The 21,985-nt window shown below is 52.8% G+C and overlaps 1 protein-coding gene across 5 annotated transcripts in view; it reads left to right on the top strand.

Moving 5' to 3' along the window:
• LOC142572108 (ecdysone receptor-like) overlaps nucleotides 1–21,985 on the top strand; it is a 180,521-nt gene that overhangs the window by 65,198 nt on the left and 93,338 nt on the right. For all 5 annotated transcript variants that reach the window (XM_075680974.1, XM_075680975.1, XM_075680976.1 and 2 more), the window contains 2 exons: nucleotides 19,161–19,402; nucleotides 21,011–21,245. In XM_075680974.1, the coding sequence (XP_075537089.1) occupies nucleotides 19,161–19,402; nucleotides 21,011–21,245 (477 nt within the window). The remainder of the gene's footprint in view (nucleotides 1–19,160; nucleotides 19,403–21,010; nucleotides 21,246–21,985) is intronic.

The raw sequence follows: 21,985 nt of genomic DNA, 5'->3' as shown, positions 1-21,985 counted from the left end.
TTCTTTTGCTGAGCCTAGAACGCAATCTCCAGCTCGAGCCAGAGTGCACCTAATATAGTAGTAGCTAGGCCCTCAAGTGCCGCATTAATGTGAGGCAACCGCAGCCGTCGTCACGCGTGCATAACCGACGCGTGCTCGTTACGCTGGCCGACGACCATGACTCCGCTGGGCTCGTACGTGCAGCCAACGTGGCTTACGGGTGGACGGCGTGCGCTTGGTGTGTGTTCGGTGGAGGGAGCGGGTGTTCGTGCACGTCAGCTGCGGCGCGGGTGCGCATGGGGAGGAAACATGCATGCAGTTCCAGGCCTCGACCGCTGGGTGCGCACGGTGCAGCAGCAGCAGCAGCTGCGTGCACTGCAGCGTTGCTCACGAAGCTTCCCGCAAGTCGCACCGTTCCTCCCCGTACGCGCCGGTTTTCTTTGCGTTTTGAAATGCCCATTCTTGCGCTGGCTGGCTCGAGCGCAGGTTGCGCACCGCTCGCGCGTGCCTGTGGCCCGGAGCTCCGGAGGTGTTATTCTTGGACTGATTGGAGAAAGGCCTGGGTTCGTTCTGTAGCGAGCGCATCTTGGGGCGCAACAGCTTCTCCTCCCCGCTGCGCGCGGTTCGCCCGACACGCCCGGGTTCGTTAGCGTTGCGCACGCAACGCCAGCCATGCGTTCGACTTCCCACGGCATTGCCAGCCAGGGCAGGCGGGACGCGCCGCGCGCGCGTTTTTCGCGTTTAGGTCTAGCTGAGCGACGTCACTCCCAATAAACAGCTGCGGAGGCTCTTGACTGAGCTTTTCTGTAGGCGCGCGTGTGAGTGGCCGCCGGAGGGTCCTTGTCGGAGGCGGAGCATGGGATTGCTAGCTGGAGAGATTCACCGATAGACTGGTATGTGAAACTCGTCGCAAGGACGGCGTGAGTGTTCCGAGTAAAGAGCCCTGATAAATGTGAAATTTATTGTTCTCCCGTCTTGTTTTTTTTCTTTCAAACTTCGATGCACTGTGTGTTTTCACTTGCGAAACACGGGACGACAACCTTGAGTGGTAGAATAGTTGTCGATTAGTGTGACAGGGTGTTGCAGCAGCACCAGTTGCCGCCCGGAGCGTTGGGCATATGGTGATCGATAGTCGCGTGACGGCTTCTTCTGGTGGAAATAGCAATTACGAACTCCTTGCTCGAATCTACCTGTAAGAATAATTTCCTCGTCATCGCGCTTTTTGTAGCCTTCAGCACACGCAACGAGCTTTTAATTTTCCTGTTCTTTCTTTCCTTTTCTGTATTTTTTCATGTTCAGGTTATCCACGTGCGCTCACCAGAGCCGAGGACAAGGAGGCCTCACTTCAATAACACATACTAGTAGTTCTGGAGTATTCTTTTCAACTTCACAGAGCTTTTGTGCAGCTTGTAAACAAGGGGGGGAAAAAAGGAGCAAGCTTGCATCCGGTGAACCCTTTTAATCCACCCCTTCTCATGCGAAAGGTTAAGGGACGCTCGAACGACGATCCCGTACCGCGCGGCTCTGGCAGTTTCTTTGACGTTGCGCGCCAGCGAACGGCGTGCATAATACAGCGAGGCCGCACAAGGGGGAACGAGTGGGGAGCCAGAGGGAAAGGAAGGCGTAACCTGGAGGCCCGTTAGTCGGCGAGCTCTCTCTCTGTACACAAACACCGTGGCCCTTACGGGAGCTCCGGCCGCAGCCCTTTAACTGTGCGCGGTTGTGAACGCCGTCCTGTTTTTGCGAGCTTCGAGCTCCCGACCTTCTCCTTGTAATGCCATCGCGGCGTCTACCCCCTCCCCTTCTCTCTTCCCTTTGATCGCCTGCACTTTTGTCGCGTTCGGGACTCGCGGCCCCGTTGCAAATCGGGGCACCAGAAGCAGCACCTGTAAGAGGACAGCCGCGACGAGGTACCTTTTATACTGGGTCTTTTTTTTTTTTTTTTGTTCTTCACTGGTCTCCACTTTTCAATCGCGTGCCTCCCGGCCCCCGCTCCTCCTCGATTTCTTCTTCTTCTACCCCGCTGGGTCTGAATGCAAGTAGGGCGAGCACAATAATGGCGCGTTGTTGTTGTTCCCCCGAGCTGATTCGCGCGCACCATGCAGCTCGACTCAATCTTTTCCTGCAGCTGCCGCTGCTCGCTGCCGCTCTCTCCTTTCGAAGAAGTAGCGGAAGTGAAAGAAGAAGTAGGCAAGTCTGGGCAAGTGGTGAGGCAGAACAGAAGAGGGGATGACGCGCGCGCGATGTGTGGAAGAACTATAAAGAACAAGGCTCGATTCTCTCTCCCTCACTCATCGACGGCCCACTGATGCACTCTCGGCTTTGCTTTTAGACCCGCTGTCCAGACAGATGTCGTATACACCTCCTTCCCCTGCCACTTGCGCGAATGCGTATTTTTTTCACTGATATGAGCCACTGTTCCTATGGCCTGTCCGCTTTTGTTTCTTGGAACTGCTTCGCATCGCGCCTAGAGTATAGTACTGCTTCCAAGGGGTATTGTGGGCACGTTATTAATGGCGACTATCTGTACCAATTGGTGCATTGCACTTATCGCTACAAACTTGCTTATGCGAACTTCGGTCGCCATGTGCGCTGTCTCGACTGCGAAAATAATTCGGCAAACCCGGACGGGTTGAGATCTGCCGGAAGCACCGTGTTCAAAACCGAAGGAGAACTGTAAGAGAAGGGAGTATTTTCAGTGAGTAGCGTAGAAGTTTCGATTGATATACTTGAAGAAGGAACAGTACGATTGTTGGTCAGTCAGGTCGCTCTCTTCAGATTTCCAGGCAGCTTTAGCCGCATCTCATGTATACGCTGAAAGGGCTCGCGTAATCCCGTGTGCCAGCGAAAGAATCCTGCTTTCCCGCGGCCTCAGATAGTCCATGTGCGACACTTCCATTCACTTACGTTTTCACTACCGCTCCCACCGTATGCAGCGCATGCTGCTGCTTTGCTCGCGCATATGGAAAACCACGGCTGGGCTCGCGGATACGGACTGCTCACAACGGCCTGTGCACCGTGGCAGCTGATCATAGTTACTTCCACAACCGCGGCCACCATTCTGAAAGCGGGTGACTCGGGTGCGACTGCTGCAAAATCGAAAGCGGGGCTTCGTGCAGTGTTTGCGTGCCTGTGCGTGCGTGCGTGTCTGGACTGTCATCTTGGCCGCAGTGAGAGGGCGAGGAAGAAGTCTTCTCCGCTCGTCATCGTTCCCCTTGGCCGACAAAGGAAGAAACGTGGCTCAGGTTGTGTCTGCGTGTGTGTGTGAAAGGGGGAGGAGGAGGGGGGGAGGCGCAACGATTCGAACCGTGTTGCGCGCCATTCTCTGACGCGCCAAGCCGAAGCGGGCTGCAGCGGCTCAGCTGTCCCGGTTCTTTTCTGCAGCCGGGAGCAGCGGAGGGGGGACTCGTGTTGAGCTCCAAGCTACGGGTCGTCCGGGGGAAAGCGGCATTCATTTTCGTTGCCCTCGCCGAGTGCACTGGTGACCCAGCGACTGGAACCGGAAGCCCCGTGAAAGGGTCCGCCTCTCTCCTTCCCTGCGAGGAAAGCAAAAGCGGGCTAGCGCCCGTCGACGTCTTCTCTCCGAAACGGCGGCAAACATGCGCGCGGGAGCTAGCGTCGCCGCCGCCGCGGGTGCGGCTTCCGGAGCGCCAATCAACAAAGCCGCAGGGGCGAGTCCTTCTTCGGGGGTCTGCCGTCGGAGAGAACAGACGGTGCGTGTGTGTGTGCACGCAGTTGCGTCCCGGCGGCGGCGGTGCGTGGCCCCCCTCCAAGGGCAAGGGCGAGACGACGTGAAAAGGACCCCAGAAGGAGAAGGCCTTCTTGCTTCGCTCGAAAGAGCGTGCTCCGTGTCTGGGCCGAAAGAGAAGAAAAAGCGAAGAAGCAAGAAAAGAGCGGCGACGGCCCAGCGAAGGCAGGGGGTAGGGGACCGGGACACAAAGCGCCAGCAGGAAAACTCGACCAGCGTTGGAAGAGCCGCGGGTTTCTTTTCTTGGGGCGTGCATCCTGTGGGCCTGCTGCTCGCTTGCTCCGCAGCTGGGCTCTTCTGCTTATCGGGGCTGCCGCACTGCTTCGGGCTCCGGTGCTGCCTTTCTTTTCCCAGGGATCCGGGCGCGTTCTGCTCCTCCGCCTGCCGTTCTCGTCTCGCGGCAGCAAGAAACCCGTGGAGCCATCGCACGGTCACGTTCGCAGCCCGAGCCCCCCTCTCCCTCAATGGCTACTTCTCTTCCCTGTTATCTTGAAGAACTTTACTATACAGGGGCCCCGGAACAACGAGTTTTGCAGAGACGAACGTCTGGTCTGGTACCGGCTTTTATGTTGCTATCAGCCCTTATGCCCCTTCTCTCGACCATCCAGAGCAGATATTCCATTCCTCTCTAAGTAAGCATTCTCTAAAGGAGGGCCGTAAGGGGCGGAAGTCTGCGGTCAGGGGGACTCTCCGAAGGCGATCCCGCACACACAGACCAGAATGGAATGCCTGGACGAAGCGGTCACGATGACCTTTTCTGAATATTCCCCATGCCGGAAGTCTGTCTGGTATACGGTCGCGACGTGTACTGTAGCGGCTATTGGGCACTCTCAGTGTACGGGGTAGACAGGCCGAGCTACTTTCCTGTTTCTCCCGAAGGGCGATGACTTTAGTTGCCTCGTAAGCTTTTCGTTATCTAACAGAGTCGCCAACACCCGCGTCAGAGTAAACGACAGCTTTGTTTCTTTCCTAACCTCTCTCAATCCAGCCGTCCCGACCAGGTTGCCCCAGCCGTACCACAACGCGTGACCACGCGTCACGACCGCGAAACGGAGGGGCCTGCAGGCCGGCCCTGCTGGTCGTGACTCGTGCGAATGCGCACGCACGCACGCGCCGAGAAGCGACGCGCGCCGAGAAGTTACGTGCCCGTCGTGGCCGGGGTGGGTGGGTCGCGGAGCCGGGTGGCCGACGTTTGCAGCGGGCGCGCGCGCGACGTTCGGCCTCAAGAAGACGGGAGAGAACGAGCGAGAAGACGATGGTTGCCCCAATGTCGGAAGGACGCTTTCGCCGAGTGTCACGAGAACGCCGCATACGTGCGGCCATGCTAATGCGCGCTTCGTTGGCAAACATCGCTCCCCGAGGGAGCGGAGGGGGGGGGGGGGGGGGTGTAGCGAGGCGTGCGCGGCTGTATCGCCCGTACACCGACGCCGCCCACCTGCCGAACGTCGCGTCGCGAGCCGGCTGTAGAGCGACGACGCAGCCTGCGCGTGGCCTTGCGTGCCGGCGGCGTGTTGCGAAATCCCCGTCTTGCGCGCAGCCGTGAATATCTGTGCACGTATGGTAGTGAGAGTGGCGGTGATGGCATCGCGTATATACAGCAAGTCCGGGTTCTTGAGCGAAGCGAATCGCTCACTTTGTGGCACCTGCGGCTGATAACGGGGCGGTTGGGCGGCCACCGCGCGCTCTCCCTCTCCGAGGGTTGCTATACTCGCTGAGGCGCTGGCTATGCAGCCGCTGTAATACCGCCGTACTGTACAGTCCCGAGCAAAAGTCTGAAGACAATGTATGTCGATATATATATATATATATATATATATATATATATATATATATATATATATAGAAAGAGAGAGAGAGAGAGAGAAGTTTTTGAAGCGCACAGGCATGGTGCTGAAAATGAAGTGGTACACTCACGTATTCGTGTTCTGATGCTAATACTCTGGAGTCACACGCTTGGTTGGGCCTGGTCGGCTCATTCCTTGGTTATGCTACAGAGGAGTTTAAAATGAATAAATAAGTAAGCCCCTTAAGCAGATTTTTGGTGTTACTGAATTGTATGAACTATGTATGAACTCAGGATGGGCATCAGACGAAACGTCAGATTGACGAAGCAAAAACGGATATTTAAAAAATGTGCCGCACGAATGCTGCCTCCTCCTCCCTCACCCCCCCCTCCTTTTTTTTTTTCTCCTGCGGGAACTGCCGTTTGTGATAATATAGTGAGCACGTGCTGCAGTGTGTTTCCGGTCGGCACGGAAAGAAAGCCCGCTCCTTTCCTGTACATACCCGAACAGTTTTCGCGCATCTTTCACCGGTGCGAGTGGTTAGGACCCGGGGATGAAGCCAGGGTCCGGTCGGCCCAGCGATGCGCGGTCGCTTTCAAAACACACACTCGGACGGCGCAACGTCTGGAGAGTAACAGCGTGGACGTGGAGCCGTAAACAACAGGAGCGCGTGCGGTGGGGCCCGTTGCCGAAGAACGCGCGCTTGACCGTTGCCTTTTCCTGCGTGCCCTGCTCTGTGTTTCGCTTTGAGGCACGGTAACCAATGGCGGTGTGATTATTTCTTTGCGGACCTTTCTCCTGCTGTTGTCCTGCTTCTGCATCACTGTACGGCGTAGCTGCTGCAATCTGGTTGTAGGTCGGATCATATATTACAGATCCATCTTTTAAAAGTGTAGCGTAGACGTGTACCGAAAGACGTAACTGAGACCAGTAGCTCTGGTGGCGACATCTCGTGACGCTTTGTTCAGCTAAGCCAAGTTGAGCTCCCGCACCGATCGACGGAAGCCTGTCGGAACTGACATCATCATCACGAATTTACTTCCAACTCTTTCTTTCTTTCTTACTGATCGGAACAGTCTTTCAGACCACAGTGTTTCTAACGCATGACTGTGCGCGTCGGTGGCGCAGGAAAAGACGAAAAACATAATTGCAGTAGAAGTGAACAGGCCTCTGCCACCGTCTGTAGGCTTGCTACAGAAAGATAGGGAAAATGTAACAGGAGGACACGACATCGGTTGCGGGCAAACGGAACAAATTTAAGTTCAAGGCACTTATCAGGAGGGTGGCTGGAGGGTGGTTCAAGACATTTATATCAGCTAGAATATCAGCTCTGCGCGAGTAATTTGCTGTCAGCAAAGTGGACGTGACATCACCCATTCCACACTGCCCATGCACCAGTATTCATCCACCGCTGCTTATTGCTACGCGTGATTTCATCATCCAAAGCTCCATCCTACAGGACTACGAGGGACAATGTGAACTATGAAGGGCCAGCAATGAATTAGTAGACTTTTTTTTTTCTTTTCTTCTTCGCATTTCCTTTTCACGCAACACCTGGAGTAGTATGACAGACCGTCAGCCAGGCAAACATCTCGTGCTTTTCATTAAATACAGTGTCCTTCTCTCTACCTACGGCCGCATCCGTGGCTAACGCAACTGTTACAGCTTGAAATCAATAGCGAGAGAAAAAAAGAGTGTTGTTCGTCACTCTGGGTTTGTACATCGATTTCAGACCGCGGCATGACGCGCACGCAGGGCTTTGAAATGTTGCGCGTATTATCATCAGCAGCAGCATCGGCAGCAGCAGCCTGTTTTATGTCCACTGCTTATAGAAGACGCTGAAGCAGCGAGAGGCTGTTTCTCAACATGCGGGAACGCGCACTCCGGCGCCGCACGCGGGATTCGTTATCCGACGTTTAGCGCAAGATTCCGTGCTGTATGGCGGCGCACCTGTTCCCCATTTTATGTACTTTTATCGTTATTTCTTGCCCGGCACGCCAGCGATAATGCAGGATCCGCGCGAATTTTACAGCTGCTTTAACGTCGCCGAGAAGCGGTGCGATCAGCAAATCCCGGATACGACGTGGCGCTATCGAACGGACGTGCACGGAAAAAAAAAAAGAAAAAGAAAAAAAAACAGAGAGAAATGAAACAAAAGAGAACATCAAAGGTGGGGTACATCGTGCACACGCTCTCGCATATCGTGTTGCAGCGGGGGTAAGCAAGCAAGCAAGCCTGTGCGCTTTCGAACGTTATCATAAATTTTATGGCGCCTAGCTGTTCCACTTAAACGACCGCATATAGTTCAACGCTCCAAACATGGGCCGAGACTGTCATTGCTGTGCCGCGCAAACGGCGATGACAGCAAGCACGAAATGGCGCCTCCTGTCCCGAAATGGTTCTCCGCAGCTGTGCAAGCTGCCATGCATGTGGCTGTGATGTCTTACCATAGTCGCCTAAAGCGAAGGAGAGCTCGAAATCACGACGCAGTTCTTTTTCAGCAGTGCGAATCTTGTTTATACGCTCGTTTTAACAATTTCAGCTTTAAAGTAATGCATATTTTCTTGCCTGTTATGGGAGATTTAGTCTATAATCTATGAACTGAGAGGGAATGATAAGTACGGAAGCATGAAAGCGATGGGCATGTTCGCGATACCAAATATCATCAGTAAAAAGGCGTGACCACTTTGGCGGGCACAATGCGTTTCACGCAATGATCAGGAGTATATTGTGATCGTCGGTCGTTATTGGCGAACCGGCACGTGACATCCTCGCAAGCACGTATACGCTTGCTGGCCATGATCTGCCGTTGTGCTCGTCACCCCAGCCGAGGAAGCTTCTCCTGTTCGTTGGTTGTGTCTGAAATCGGACAACAAAGCGTGGCGCATTCTCGCGAGCCTTCGTGGAGGTTGCTCTCCGTCGAAGCGGCCGTGATGTCAGCAAGGGCGTTAGTTATGCACCCTTTCAATGACACCCTTTTGTCTTAGTGAGTTTTTAATTGCTCAGTTTACTTCCGTTATTTAATGACCGGATTCGTCAGCCAAGCACGCCGCGTTGTGCCTGTGCGACGCCCGCGATGGCCGCCAAAACGCCAGAGCGGAAAGTGCCGTGACTGCGGTTCGCAACAACAACGCAGCATTGTTTCGCTCCCAGCTTTCGCGTTTTGTACCCGGTAAGCCAGGCGGCGCGTGAATGGCCTCGTTTCGTTGTTGAAGTTGGGGTTCGCGATAAACAGCGTCGTAGCTTTACGGACGCCGAGCCTAAGCGTTTTGAGATAAGTGGATGTTCTCTCTCTCTGCCTTTCTGTTTGCGTGAACTACAGTTTAGGTTGCCTTCATTATTGTGGCGCTTTACTGTGCATGTTAGCGGAGGTGCTAAGCGCCAAGTGAGAATATCCTGCTTGGTTTTAAGTTATGCTCGTCATAACCATCAGTGGGAATAAGTAAACGTTCTGGCCTAATTCTAACGTATGGTTGAGTCGTCGCCGTTCTGTATGGCAGCTCTGCGATAGCTGGTTACGCGGTCCTTAGTGCCAAAAAGCGCTCAAAGGCACTTTTACGGGACGTTAAGCACGACTCAGTGCCACAAGGGTTGCTATAGGCATATATATCGTTTATCTTGGCAGCAGGAAGTGGGTTCGAAGCCCGCCGCCGCATGTAGCCCCGCTGTGAAAATTTGTATCTCGCTCTTCACTGGTTTCTTTTCAAGGGTGAAGGGCATGCTAATCGAATAGCCTTTTCCATTTTTCAACTCCCGTGGAAGCCCTCTGACTGATCGCCGCGTCGAATGCTCGGTTGAGCTCCTCTGACTTGTTGCATCAGGCGATACGAAAAAAATGCCCGTGCACGACGGCATGGTTTCGCCGCTGTGGCTGAAGTAGCTGCAGTAGCGTTTATCGGTAAAGTATCGGTAATATCTTAGTAAAGTGTGTAGAAGCCTGCGTGCATCGTAACTGTCGCACCTTTCGGCGGACACTTCATCTGTTCTGCAGTAGTTCTGTGAAGTTCTGTCCCGCGGTCTGAGGGAAGAAACAAAGAGAGGAAATGTATATAGCTGAGAAAGAGAGAGTGTGCGTGGTTGAAAAAAGGCGGAAAGCTTGTTGACCGACTCACACATCAGCATCGGTCGGTGGTATAGTGTGGGGAAAGGAGGAGTAGGCGGGGACAGAGAGAGAGGACAGCAGGCGGAGATGAAACGCAAAACGACGCGGTGGGCACGCGCTTTGCATCACGATGCGAGCGGCGCATCAACTGGGACATCATATAGAAGCGACAGGAGGGAGGGAGAGGTGCGGGCTTTTGGGGGCCACGGCCATTGTGCCAGACGCGTGTTCAAGGTCCCGCGGCCGCCGCTGCTGCGGGCGAAGGGATCGGTTCACTTCCGCTGCCGGAAGTGGCGGCCCTGGAGGACGAAGCGCGGGTGACGTATGCACCGGACGGGGTACCATTGGCTGCCGCCAGTACGCCCCTGCCTCCGACTGGTCGCGGCGGACGCCTCTGGAGCGCGCGGGTTTCCCTTTCACCGTCCTCGTTTGCGAGCGAGAGTTATTTGGCAACAAAAAGCCGAGTGGCGGCGACCATTCAAGAGTCGTCCCCTGCCCTGGCTTTCTTTCTATCTTTCTTTCGCCTTCCTTAATGTTGCGTGAGCGCGAGCTTTTTGTTTAGTGCGTCGCCTTCCTTTTGCTGCCCTCCCCTTTCCGGTTGCCGCGTTCTAGCTCTTTCTAGGCAGCCCGATATGGAAAGTACACCTAGCGCGCGACGGCGACCTTGGAGCCCGACGAAGGTACGGGTGGACCGGTGCTGACCGCGTGACGCCTCGGCGTAACGGAGTACGGCGACGTGGCAGTAGGTAGGAAATATATCTGCGTATGGGCCCGATGACCTGGTAACTTGCCGACAAAGATCATAAGTGATCTTTGTCGCTGGCCAGCCACCACCGCTGAAGGTATGTCCTACGTCAGGAGTGGTTAATATTTTCTATATATATATATATATATATATATATATATATATATATATATATATATATATATATATATATATATATAGACCCAGATCCACCGGTATACTGATGGTTCGCTTTTATCGCTTGATCCAGCATCATTTTAACGAACTTCAGTTGAATAAACAATTGCGAAATTTCATCGCTTTTAGGAAGCGTTTTACTTGAGTTAACCAACCCTTATATATAGCTTTCATTGATTACGAGAAAGCGTTTGATTCAGTCGAAACCTCAGCAGTCATGGAGGCATTACGGAATCAGGGCGTAGATGAGCCATATGTAAAAATACTGGAAGATATCTATAGCGGCTCCACAGCCACCGTAGTCCTCCATAAAGCAAGCAACAAAATCTCAATAAAGAAAGGCGTCAGGCAGGGAGATACGATATCTCCAATGCTATTCACAGCGTGTTTACAGGAGGTATTCAGAGACCTGGATTGGGAAGAATTGGGGATAAAAGTTAATGGAGAATACCTTAGTAACTTGCGATTCGCTGATGATATTGCCTTGCTTAGTAACTCAGGGGACCAATTGCAATGCATGCTCACTGACCTGGAGAGGCAAAGCAGAAGAGTGGGTCTAAAAATTAATATGCAGAAAACTAAAGTAATGCTTAACAGTCTCGGGAGAGAACAGCAATTTACAATAGGCAGCGAGGCACTGGAAGTCGTAAGGGAATACATCTACTTAGGGCAGGTAGTGACGGCGGATCCGGATCATGAGACGGAAATAATCAGAAGAATAAGAATGGGCTGGAGTGCGTTTGGCAGGCATTCCCAAATCATGAACAGCAGGTTGCCGTTATCCCTCAAGAGAAAAGTATATAATAGCTGTGTCTTACCAGTACTCACCTACGGGGCAGAAACCTGGAGGCTTACGAAAAGGGTTCTACTCAAATTGAGGACGACACAACGAGCTATGGAAAGAAGAATGGTAGGTGTAACGTTAAGGGATAAGAAAAGAGCAGATTGGGTGAGGGAACAAACGCGAGTTAATGACATCTTAGTTGAAATCAAGAAAAAGAAATGGGCATGGGCAGGACATGTAATGAGGAGGGAAGATAACCGATGGTCATTAAGGGTTACGGACTGGATCCCAAGGGAAGGGAAGCGTAGCAGGGGGCGGCAGAAAGTTAGGTGGGCGGATGAGATTAAGAAGTTTGCAGGGACGGCATGGCCACAATTAGTACATGACCGGGGTTGTTGGAGAAGTATGGGAGAGGCCTTTGCCCTGCAGTGGGCGTAACCAGGCTGATGATGATGATGATGAAATGACCATTTTCATTAGCACAACAAGTTTATTATATAAAACCTGAAAAAGTAGGGCCCGTACTCACATTTACAAAAATCTCGAACGCTGCAGTTGTTCGTAAGGTCGAATACCAGCCAATCCTGATGCTGTACACATAATTAGCGAAGGCGGCCAGTTAATGTAATAGTTCACTAACGAACCAACAGGCTTGTGAAGTTGTCCCCAGAATTCTGAGAAAATGGTGGTGGTTATGTTAATCAATGCCATCCTGCGCGGGCCTTCAAGCTCATTAGTCGACAGGCTGAATTAAATGACGCCGTGGTGCGCTTGCCTAAAGGACCCCGTAGCGGAAACGTTGGTTCACGCGTTTCGCAACTCTTCAGAAAGGTCAAACCATCGAAAGTTCCTCAGCCCCGTATTGAATTCCGACACGATCCGTCTTTTCTCACGGTGCCGACGACCGTGTTGTAACGTTCCACTCGTTGCCCTCGTAACCCTTCTGGCTTAGATTTGAACTCGACGGACCCTTCTCCATAACGGTGGAATCCGATCTTCCGCCAAGCGCCATTGCGAGAGCGAACCAGTGCCGGCAGCTGTATCGTTTTCTCGCGAGCTTAGCTTCTTAGCACGGTTGCTGCGAGTCCTTGATGCTTTTTGCGTTTCGTAAGCTGTGTGCCTAAGCGAGTTCGAAACGTTGTTACGATGTTAGCGGACGATTGACGCCCCCGCACTCACGTTGATCGTTCTGGCTCCTACTTCTTTTTATGATGCTTTCGAAAAAATAACGAAAGTGAACCTCTATGTGGCCCGGAGCTCATACACGTGGCGTTGCTGGGTGGGCGCGCAGGCTCTCAGCCTTCGCCGCGAGCGCTGAGAGAGGTGCAGCCGCAGGCGCCGGCGTCGTTTCTTGACGCCCACAGCAGTGATGCGTTTTATCTCTAGGCGGCGCTGCCGCGCAACGAGGCGGGAGCAGCAGCTCTTTCTCTCGGATTCGCGCTCTCTCCGGTTCCACAGCGGCCAAGGTCAAGCGCTGCGCGCTGCCTTCCTTTCTTCTCTATCTCTTCGCCACTTTTTTTTTCTTTCTGTTTTGCGCGCGGAGCTCCGATCGATGGCCCTGCGCAGCGGAGCTCCAACCCGGGTTGAAGGTCGGTCGCTGCGGCTACTGCACTCGGCGCGCTGTTTGCCGCTGGCCTGCTCCGCCGCTGCATCGGCGGCGTCGACGGACTTCACCCCCGTGCGCGCGCGCTGGCTGGCGCCCTGCACCGGATGGTGATGGCCGACCCAGGCCGACCGGGGTTGGCACGGCTGGTACAAGAGGGCGCAGCGAATTGGCGTGCCTTCTCCGCGAAGCTGCCGCGAATGGCGTAGCGGTAGCGTCCGCGTGGTCGTTCACACTGCGGACGACCATCGCTTGCGAGAACGTTGCGTGTAAGGGGAGAAGATATATCGGGTGTTGCCTCGGCGAGCCAATTAGTCCCGGTGCATCCGCCGTCCCTACTTTCGGACTTGCCTCGGGCGTTGGGCGAAGAAGTCGAAAGGACGTTAGGAAATGTGTGAACGGTCGTGGGTTGGACCAGACTGGTTGCCATGACCGGCTACTGATGGAGAACGAAATGGCGACGGCATAAGAGGGAAAAGAAATAACGCTGTGTCTGACGTTTGCCCTGCGGCTCTGTGCGCAGTTAACATGATAATCACAGCTACTTTCGCACATGTCCATCAAGGGAACGTGGATGACCATTAGAGCGGTCTTTTTTTTTTCTTTTTACAAAGCCTCTTTCGTTCTCTTTCTTCTTCAAAGATGACGTTAGAGTGAGATAACTCGGGCCCGCTACGATCAAGGAGCAGACATCCGACCGATATTCCGGTGCCCGCTCGAGGACAGTGGGCTGCGGTGCATGTTTTTGAAAGGGACAGTGCTTGTAATCGCAAGAATATTGTTATGCTAGAGCTGTTCGTAAGAGCAGATGCCAACCTATCGTGATGTCGGACGTGTTATCAGCGAAGGCTGCCAACCTATTGGCAAAACAGCAACTGCGAACGATAATTTTTGTGCCCCAGTTCCTCGGAGCCGTTTTCTCGCCGCGATCGTTTTCGTGGATTCACGTTTCCGAGACGTGCAGTGCTTGGTGTGACGCCTCACTGAAGCCCGCTGTCTTGCGTGCTGGCGTAGCCGATCACCGTCCGCTGTAAGCAATGTCCTGGAATCGACCTGGAATGGAGCTCCCGGTGATCGAGTTGCAGCATTTAGCATTGTTATCACCACCATTTCGCTTCCCAGTGGCGACAGTGCGCTTATTGTCCTTTAGAAACATAGATATGCATAACAAGCCCGCCACTATTGGCAGTAGCGCATAATGCTCTGTCAACACTGCGTTCTATCTGATCGGCCTCACGACTCGTTCGTATAGCTGCTTTTCGGTATACCGCTGCCCGCCCGTAACATGGCGTCTCCATTCTGACGCGCCGTGCGCCGTGCATAGCCGCAGACTTACGAAATCCTATCTCTCCCCGGTGGCTGTAATTGGAAAATGCCGTTCTCGTGACGCCGCCGCTGTGCAACGAGTGTGACAATCATTCTCCTGTTCTTGCGTTAATTGCACCCTGCTATTTGTGACACTAGATTGTGCGCTGTGATGAGAAGTGCAAGTTTTCCTGTCAGCTTCGTATCGCACGCCTACTTGTCCACATAGTCTACATAGTGCAACATCGGGGCAGTTAGTTAGGAACGTCGCGAAAGTGATTTGCTACCGGACTGCTATCTGAAAGCGGTGAGGCAAGTGCCTGTAGACAGGGGAGGGAGGGTGCGTGATATGAGTATAGTCGTATAGGGGTCTTATCACCTAACACAGGTCGTAGTTATTTGGCTATCGACGATTGTGAGAACGTGCCGTTATCAACGGCCACGATAAGAGTTGTATTTACATGTCCCAAATCCGGCGCGTTGACACGCAATGTCACAACGCGCCGCCCGAGCGCGCGTGCCTGAAAGTGCAGTCACCTCTTCTCGCGCTGGCGCCTAACGCGGCTCCTGCTGTTCTGACGCCAAAATGTGCCCCGTTTGTCATTACATCACACGGCTGATACGGTGAACAGCTGCAGCCGACTTACTCGTGGATGTCGAATGATGCTGCGCATTTGGAATGACACAGTTCTGGCAGAGCTTCTGTTACGTACGCGTGCCGCGAAAAGCCAATTACCGGTGTTATTTATTTATTTGTCAGCGACTTGCGTATCTCCATCTGCCTTCACATGTACGCGCCCTTATTGTCTATACATACTTCCTCATTTTCTAATATTTCCTGACCGTTTGTGAAGTCAAACGATGCATAAACATCGCGTCCGTTTTGTCTGCAGTTTGCCTGATAGGTTTGCTTCCTTATCTTTTCATCGCAAGCTAATCCTATATCGACGCTACTTGGTCTCAGTAGCACGCTATAGGTCATACAATAGGACAAAAAGAACACGGGCGGCGGTTTCGTAGCGATGCCTTTTAAAGCGGAAGTTTTATTAACCGCGCCGAGCCGAGTTTTGACCTTCATGTGACCGTAGCTGCGCCGTAGCCTTGGCGACGCATCCCGTGACTCGCCGCGCCGAGCTCCGGCGCCGCCGCCGGCTCGGCGCATGCGCTCTCTGCAGCTGGGTCGCCGCCTGACTACGTGACTTGCCGCGTGCCTCTAGCGACGCGCTCGCCTAGTCATTTTATTTTGAGGCATGTAAATTCATAAAAATAAAAGCCTCAGCGCTCGCCTAGTCAGTGCGAGCTTTGGCCATGGATAAAAGCGAGGCCGGGCCGTCTTCTCTGAGCGTTGCACGGGAGCGGGAAGCTTTGAGCCGTCGTCACCAAGCTGCGTCTGACCCAGCTGCTTCACTGGAGAGGGTCCGGAATGCAACAGGCGTCGCACCGTCGAAATCAATGTAGCGACCGCGTTCGCGCCCTGTCTGTTTGTGTTTCGACGCTGCGCATGTTCGCGGCGTCTTTGCATGTCTAGCAGTTGCACTTTCCCCGTCGCACCGTCGAACGATGCATGTCCACCCAAGCCTAATGACAGTCATGTCTAGCCACCGACATAGGCACAGCCGTCATACCTGGCTTAACGATGATTGTATACTTAAGTATAATAATTACAGCTGAATCAAAGGTTAACCAAGTGAAACCAAGACTTAACCAGGCTAAGCCAAGCTTTCGCTTCGCATATCTAGAGCTAGCTGAGCTAAGCCGCAGCCAATTTTTCCCGATGCTATTCTTTTTCGCGCTTCATCCGGCGTCGGAGCGATGCTCCGCCCGCGTTGTCAGTGGAATCAGCCGGCCTCGAACGGTGGATGATAAATAGTGGCGTAGAATCCAGCTGAATGCATCGCCACTATATCGCGGCCCAGTCTCGGTGCCACGTGAATAAGCTGAGAGCACGTAAATTCACAGTGTACCACCGGTGATTAGCGGCGCTTCTTGCGTCGACGTTTTCACCGCGGCGTGCTTGCTTAGCAATTCGCGTGACGCCATCTGGGAAGGCCGACAGGCCATAGCACTCACTCATCGTTCCTTGAAGAAGCGCGCTTTGCAATGGGAGCGTTGGCCTGAAAACCAACGCGCCGGCCTGAAAGTTATCTCCTGCAGTGCGCCGGTATTATCTCTCGGGCCTCCCGTCGCTTGCGTCGTTTATCGGCTTATTAGCGCGGCTGCAGTTGGCACCGTATGCTCGCGACTCCCGTGGCCGTACGGGAGAGAAGCGCGCATGCAGGCTTCAACCATGTACGATCGGCGCCCTCAGTGTGACTCGCAAATTGTCCTGCACACCGAAACGATTGAAATTGCACTTCCTTTGGCGTCATTTTGCTGACGTTGCTATAGGGACACCGAACGGCTATAAAGAGAGAGAGAGAGAGAGAGACCCGATCTAAAGTGGCACCGCAAAAATAGAATGACTTCGGGAAGGCACAATTCGATCGCGTTCTTTTAGAGAAACCGACCGAACGCTCTCTCCACTCAAGCATTATTTAGCTATTGCTGGCTTCTGAATCAATCTAGAGAAATGACGTTTTGACCAAGTGCTTTTCCTATCTTCCCATCTTTTTTTTTTCTTTAACGGTGAGTACAATATAATATAATGGTTGCTAGGCGGCTTTGGCGTAACGATCACGTATCATCGTAGGCGTAAACGGGAACTGCTGCAGTATTGTTGCATCTCGCAGCATTGTTGGTAACGGCCCTTCGCGTCACTTTATGTACCTTTATTGCAGTGACCGACTATGTTCCATTTTTTATCTGCTGGCCGCGGGACTGGGCTTGTCAAGATGTGCCATGATAACGAATAATTTAAAAAAATGTATTTTCTTCTTAGAGGAAGGTCCTGCAACGCAGTGACGTTGTATACCATTTATCTTAAGCTTGATAACAACGTCGCAAGGGTTTGCCACCGTCGCCTTATTTGTACATACACAGTTTTGTATGTTCATAGTTTTGTGTGTGTGTACCTTACGTCCATATGGCTTTAAATGGCTTCGTGATAGTATCTCTTTTAAGTACTGCGGTCATAAATAATGAAATAAACATAATTACAATTGTTCGACGGGAGGATTCGAACACCGGACCTCTAAAGCACAGAAGTCCGATATTGAAACCATTACGCCGCGGATGAATGGACAAGAGGAATCACTTCAATTAGCAGCGATTATGCGTGCGTGCAGAACCTTATTGCTTTGAAATTCAGGCCAGTTTAAGCCCCGAAAAAGCGTAATAAACGGAGCCACAACCACCTCTGGAGCCCCAAGCACGAATATCAGAGAAATGCATGGGCTACCCATAATTCCCGTGGTGGCCGAAGGATCGCAGCACCAGAGTTCCCTGTAGTAATTGTGGAAAAACCTATGTATTTGAGTACTGCAACAAGTGCAGTGTTGATGTAGCCTAGTAGGTCGCCAGTATGCTGGATTGGCGGAGTCATATTACCTTCAGTGGCATACAGACATCGTTCATTGGTCGCCTTGCGAAAAAAGAATTCGTTCCCGCCCATGTAGACAAACTCTGCATTGTCCGTGTGTTTTAAAGGGGTTGCCGATATATATATATATATATATATATATATATATATATATATATATATATATATATATATATATATAAAGGAGGGTTCTCTTATACGTCCGCTCTTGTCACGCGTGTGATATGTTTCGCAAATAACAACTCACCGCGTAGGTATGGTGTCCTTCGGAAGAAAAAGGAGGATAAAAAACAAAACAAAAAATAAATGTAGATGGGGTCATTTATCAGCGGTTGTTGCCCGTCGGAAATCGCGTGTTTTCGCCCTTTCTCGCACGCACCTCTCCTCCTCGTATTCTACCTTAGCTAATGACATTCCGCGGCCCACGTCACCGCCGTTCTTATGTTTTCTTTTTTCCCTTCCTCCGTTTTGCCGTCTCCGTGCCAACCGCGCACCCTCGCTGTTCCAGTCTCCGCACAGTACATGGTTGTGTACACACACACGCGCGCGCACGCACGCACGCACGCACGCACGCACACACACCGTATCTTACTGCACGACTGGCTAGTGACGTCGTCGCGATGGGCATATTGTGTAGGTGCGTGTATCGCGACTCCAGAAAGTGCCCGCAGACCCTCGTTTTACTGTTCGGCCACTTGAATGAAGCTGTCACTGCGCGCGCGCACGCACGCACGCACGCACACAACGCAACTCGACTATTCTTCCCCTGTATAGTTTCGCTACAAGGCGCGCACGGCGTCTGCTTGGCGTAGCGGTGTATGTCGAGCGACTCCTCCGGAGTTTTGTCGAAAGCACAGCGACTGCTGCAGTCGAATGGCGATGCCATGTCTTAAAACTGCAATAGGTCGACGAAGTGCCTTAGATGACGAAGCGTTAATAAATAGTGCTGAATAGGCATCGTTGGTTGAGCAAAGAAGAGAGCGCATCTTCCGCGTCAGTTTCCGGAGTTCGACGAAAGAAGTAGGTTCTCCAGTGGGTGCATTATGCGCAGTTAGGCAGCGCGACTTAACGAGACGCAAGAGTGAGAAGATGCGGCGCTTCTCGCCGTCTCCGGGCTTCCATTCTTTTTTTTTTTTTTTTTTGCTGAGTTTGGGGGGGCAATGCGGGGAACACGCGTGTGAAACCACTTTAATCGGCCTCTTTTTCTTTGTTTCTTTTTTTTTGCGTTTTATGCGCCCGCCGACGGTTCTCTTATACGTATGTAAAATGTTTCGCGACAATACGTCACCTCAAAGGAGGTCTCTCAGGCGGGCGACGAAGGGGCACGAACCACTCTGCTTTGTTATTGACGCGATTACGAGTGCCGAAGTTGATGTTGCCGTGCGCCAGAAGTTTCCGCGCGCGTCGCCGTGAAAAGGCGCTCATTTTGCCCCCCCCTTTTTCTTTCCCGTGCAGCCGGTTTGCTCGAATGGTTTCCTGGGGACCCGCGTCGTGTGGAGGCGCCGTCCGGCGGCCCGATGCTCTCTGAGCTGCAGCTGCAGCCGCTGGGGCGCCGGTCGGCGGCGGCGGCGGCTGCCCCATCCTCGGACGAGGTGGCCTCCATGAAACCCATGCTGCTGCAGGCCGCCCAGGGGGCCGGGGGCCTGGCCGCCGGGTCGCCGCCGGCACTGTCGCCCAACCTGCCCAGCGTGGTCAAGGTGCGTGCGCAAAAACCGCCTGCCTGCCGAGTGTGCGCGCGCAGTGCGGGATGAAGCGCGAAATGACGCAAGTGCGTTTCTCCGCGCACCCTCCTTGGACCCAGCGCACGGTGGCGGACGTCGCCCTAGAAATGGAAACAAAGCGGGAGCGCGCGAGCCGGGGGACTGGCTGGCCTATCCTAGCCACCGTCTCTTCCTTCGCTGCTTGCTAGCCTGTAGCCTCGGCTCAGTAATGGAGCCATTACTGAGAGGTCGGCCGTCTTGTGTAGGGCAACCTAACAGTGTTGAGACAGTATATTTCCAGTGTCTCACGTATCCCCTGTCGTACAAGCCAAGATAGTGCATCAAAATCAATCAATCGATTCTTGTTTTCTCTTTATATAAAATTCAGACAGGGGAAGTCTGCAAAAAAAAAGAAAAAAAAAAGAAAGCTTCCTAGGCAGTAGAACAACGGTACTGTACTTAAAATCTGTCCCTTGCAGTTTGAAACAATTCTAATTGGAGTTTGATTAATACGCGTAAAAAGTAAAAGTAAAACAAGCTCGAAGGTAGACGGCTGCGTGTTTGCTCGCATTTTCGGTGTGTCGTCGTGTAACGACTTGACGGCTTTCGCTTCTTCTTTTTTTTTTCTGCGATGTATTACGTCAGGCGTGATTATTTTTTTTAATTAATGGATAAGTTCTTTCCAGGTATGCTAGTAGACGTAAAATAATTGGTGCAATCTCGTATATGACGTTCCCGTAGAAAGTCGTCGTATGCAGGCCACATTTTGTAAACTTGACAAAATTCACTGAAGAATTGACAACTCCGCGCATCCGTTCTGTAACTGTACGCTCTTCGAGATTCTGTGCGCTTTCCGTCGTCTGTGGTGAAACTAAATGTTCAGTGGATAAAATTAATAGGCGTCTCAAGGAGAGATAACCCGGCACGATGCCATCCACGTGTGGCTTACATTCTGTCGACAGCCGCCATTATAGCTGCCCTCCTCAATCACTGGCATCGGAAGTCGAGACTCTCGTTGAAACCGGCGCTATATAGCAACGCGCGGAACGGGTACTGTCTTGCATATCAGCGTACGGCACTTTTACGGCTAAGGGTGGAAAAAAAGGGAAAAAGCGCTAGGGAATCGAAGCTGCCGTCTTGCTCAGTTGCTTCTCAGGCGCTTTCGTCCTTACGCCCCGAGTTGAGCCTCGCAATAATCGCGTGCCGTTTAGCTCCGAAGATATTCGTCTGGACAAATTGCGTACGGCCGTTTTTCTGCGTCCGGTTTGGAACGCTGTACGTTAACGACCAACGACTAACGTGTTAAACCTTTCGGGATTAGCTTACGAGACGGGCTACATGGACTACTCGTACGTATAGTATGCGGTTCTAAACGATCTCTACCAGTTCGCCGCGCCATAGTTGCTGCAAAAAAAGGCAGATTGCGAAGACCCGCGTTTTAGAGCGTTCGGAAGAAGGGGGCCAGCAATAACGCTTGTTGATTCCGCCGAAGCGAGGTCTCAGTGTCCCATGCGGAGCAGTCGAAGCTCTCGTCTGCGTGCAGCCATCTGCATGCGACGCTGCTTTGCGTATCGCCGCCCGAACGTGTTCGTGCCGTCGTCGCAGGTGGAGCCCCGGCTGCCCAGCCCCTGCATCGGCGGGGCGGCCAGCGACGGGGGCCCGGCGCCTTCGAAGCGCGTGCGCCAGGATGACGCCGGTGCGTGGATCTCGTCGCCGTCGTCGCAGATGTCGGTGGGCTCGCTGTCCCCGCCGCCGCCGCTACTCAACGGACTGGCCAACAGCAGCGGACTGTCGCCCGTGTCGTGCTCCAGCTACGAGACGTACAGCCCCCGGGGACCCTGTGAGTCTGGCATGCTTTCCTCTGAATTAAAGGGCACTCCCGAGGGAAATGCTGGTCCTTTTCTCAGCTGCGCGAGCGCGTAGTCGCGCAGTGAATACAAGCAAGCCAGAAAAGTCGGAAGTCTTTCGAGGACGAAAGCTGGGCGGTGAGGTCAGCTTGAAATTTAACTCATCAGCCGCACCTGTGACGTCGTATGACCACACTGTATACTAAAGTAAGTGAGGGCTGAATCTAGAAACTTCCGTGGACTTTCCTTGCTACAAAAAAAAAGAAAAAAAAAAGAAAGAGAAGACGTATCAAATGTATGACGTCACCCTAACGTCATCGGCGGCATATTTTGGGTGCGGATATTTATCAGCGTAAACAGGGAGGTGTGGCCTTCATCTTCTCGGATAATCAGGCCTTTATACCCGTCGAATAGTTGGTAAGATTCTTGAAAGAATAATCTACCAGTGTATGCAGCTGACTTGGCATTTCTCCAGTGTCCCCTCAATCATCGCCTTAGCGCTGTGGAGCAGTACGACGCTCTTTCTGCCAACTCGCGAGCTGAGGCAGCCGTTATGCTGATCGCGGCCGGCTTGTTGCCACGACGTGTAGCCGTCGTCGCATAAGATGGCGTGCCTTTGCCGAAGTCATCGCTATTGCATTAGCTTGTACTACGTAACGCGGATGCTCTATAACGCCAGCGGACGGTTGCCGAGCAACCAGGACGCAAACGGATGCAGTGGATCTAGATCGGA

Source organism: Dermacentor variabilis, chromosome 2, assembly GCF_050947875.1.
Source record: "Dermacentor variabilis isolate Ectoservices chromosome 2, ASM5094787v1, whole genome shotgun sequence".
Taxonomy (NCBI): Eukaryota; Metazoa; Arthropoda; class Arachnida; order Ixodida; family Ixodidae; genus Dermacentor; species Dermacentor variabilis.
Note: the sequence above shows the minus strand (reverse complement) of the source record. Positions and strands in the feature narration are given on the sequence as shown.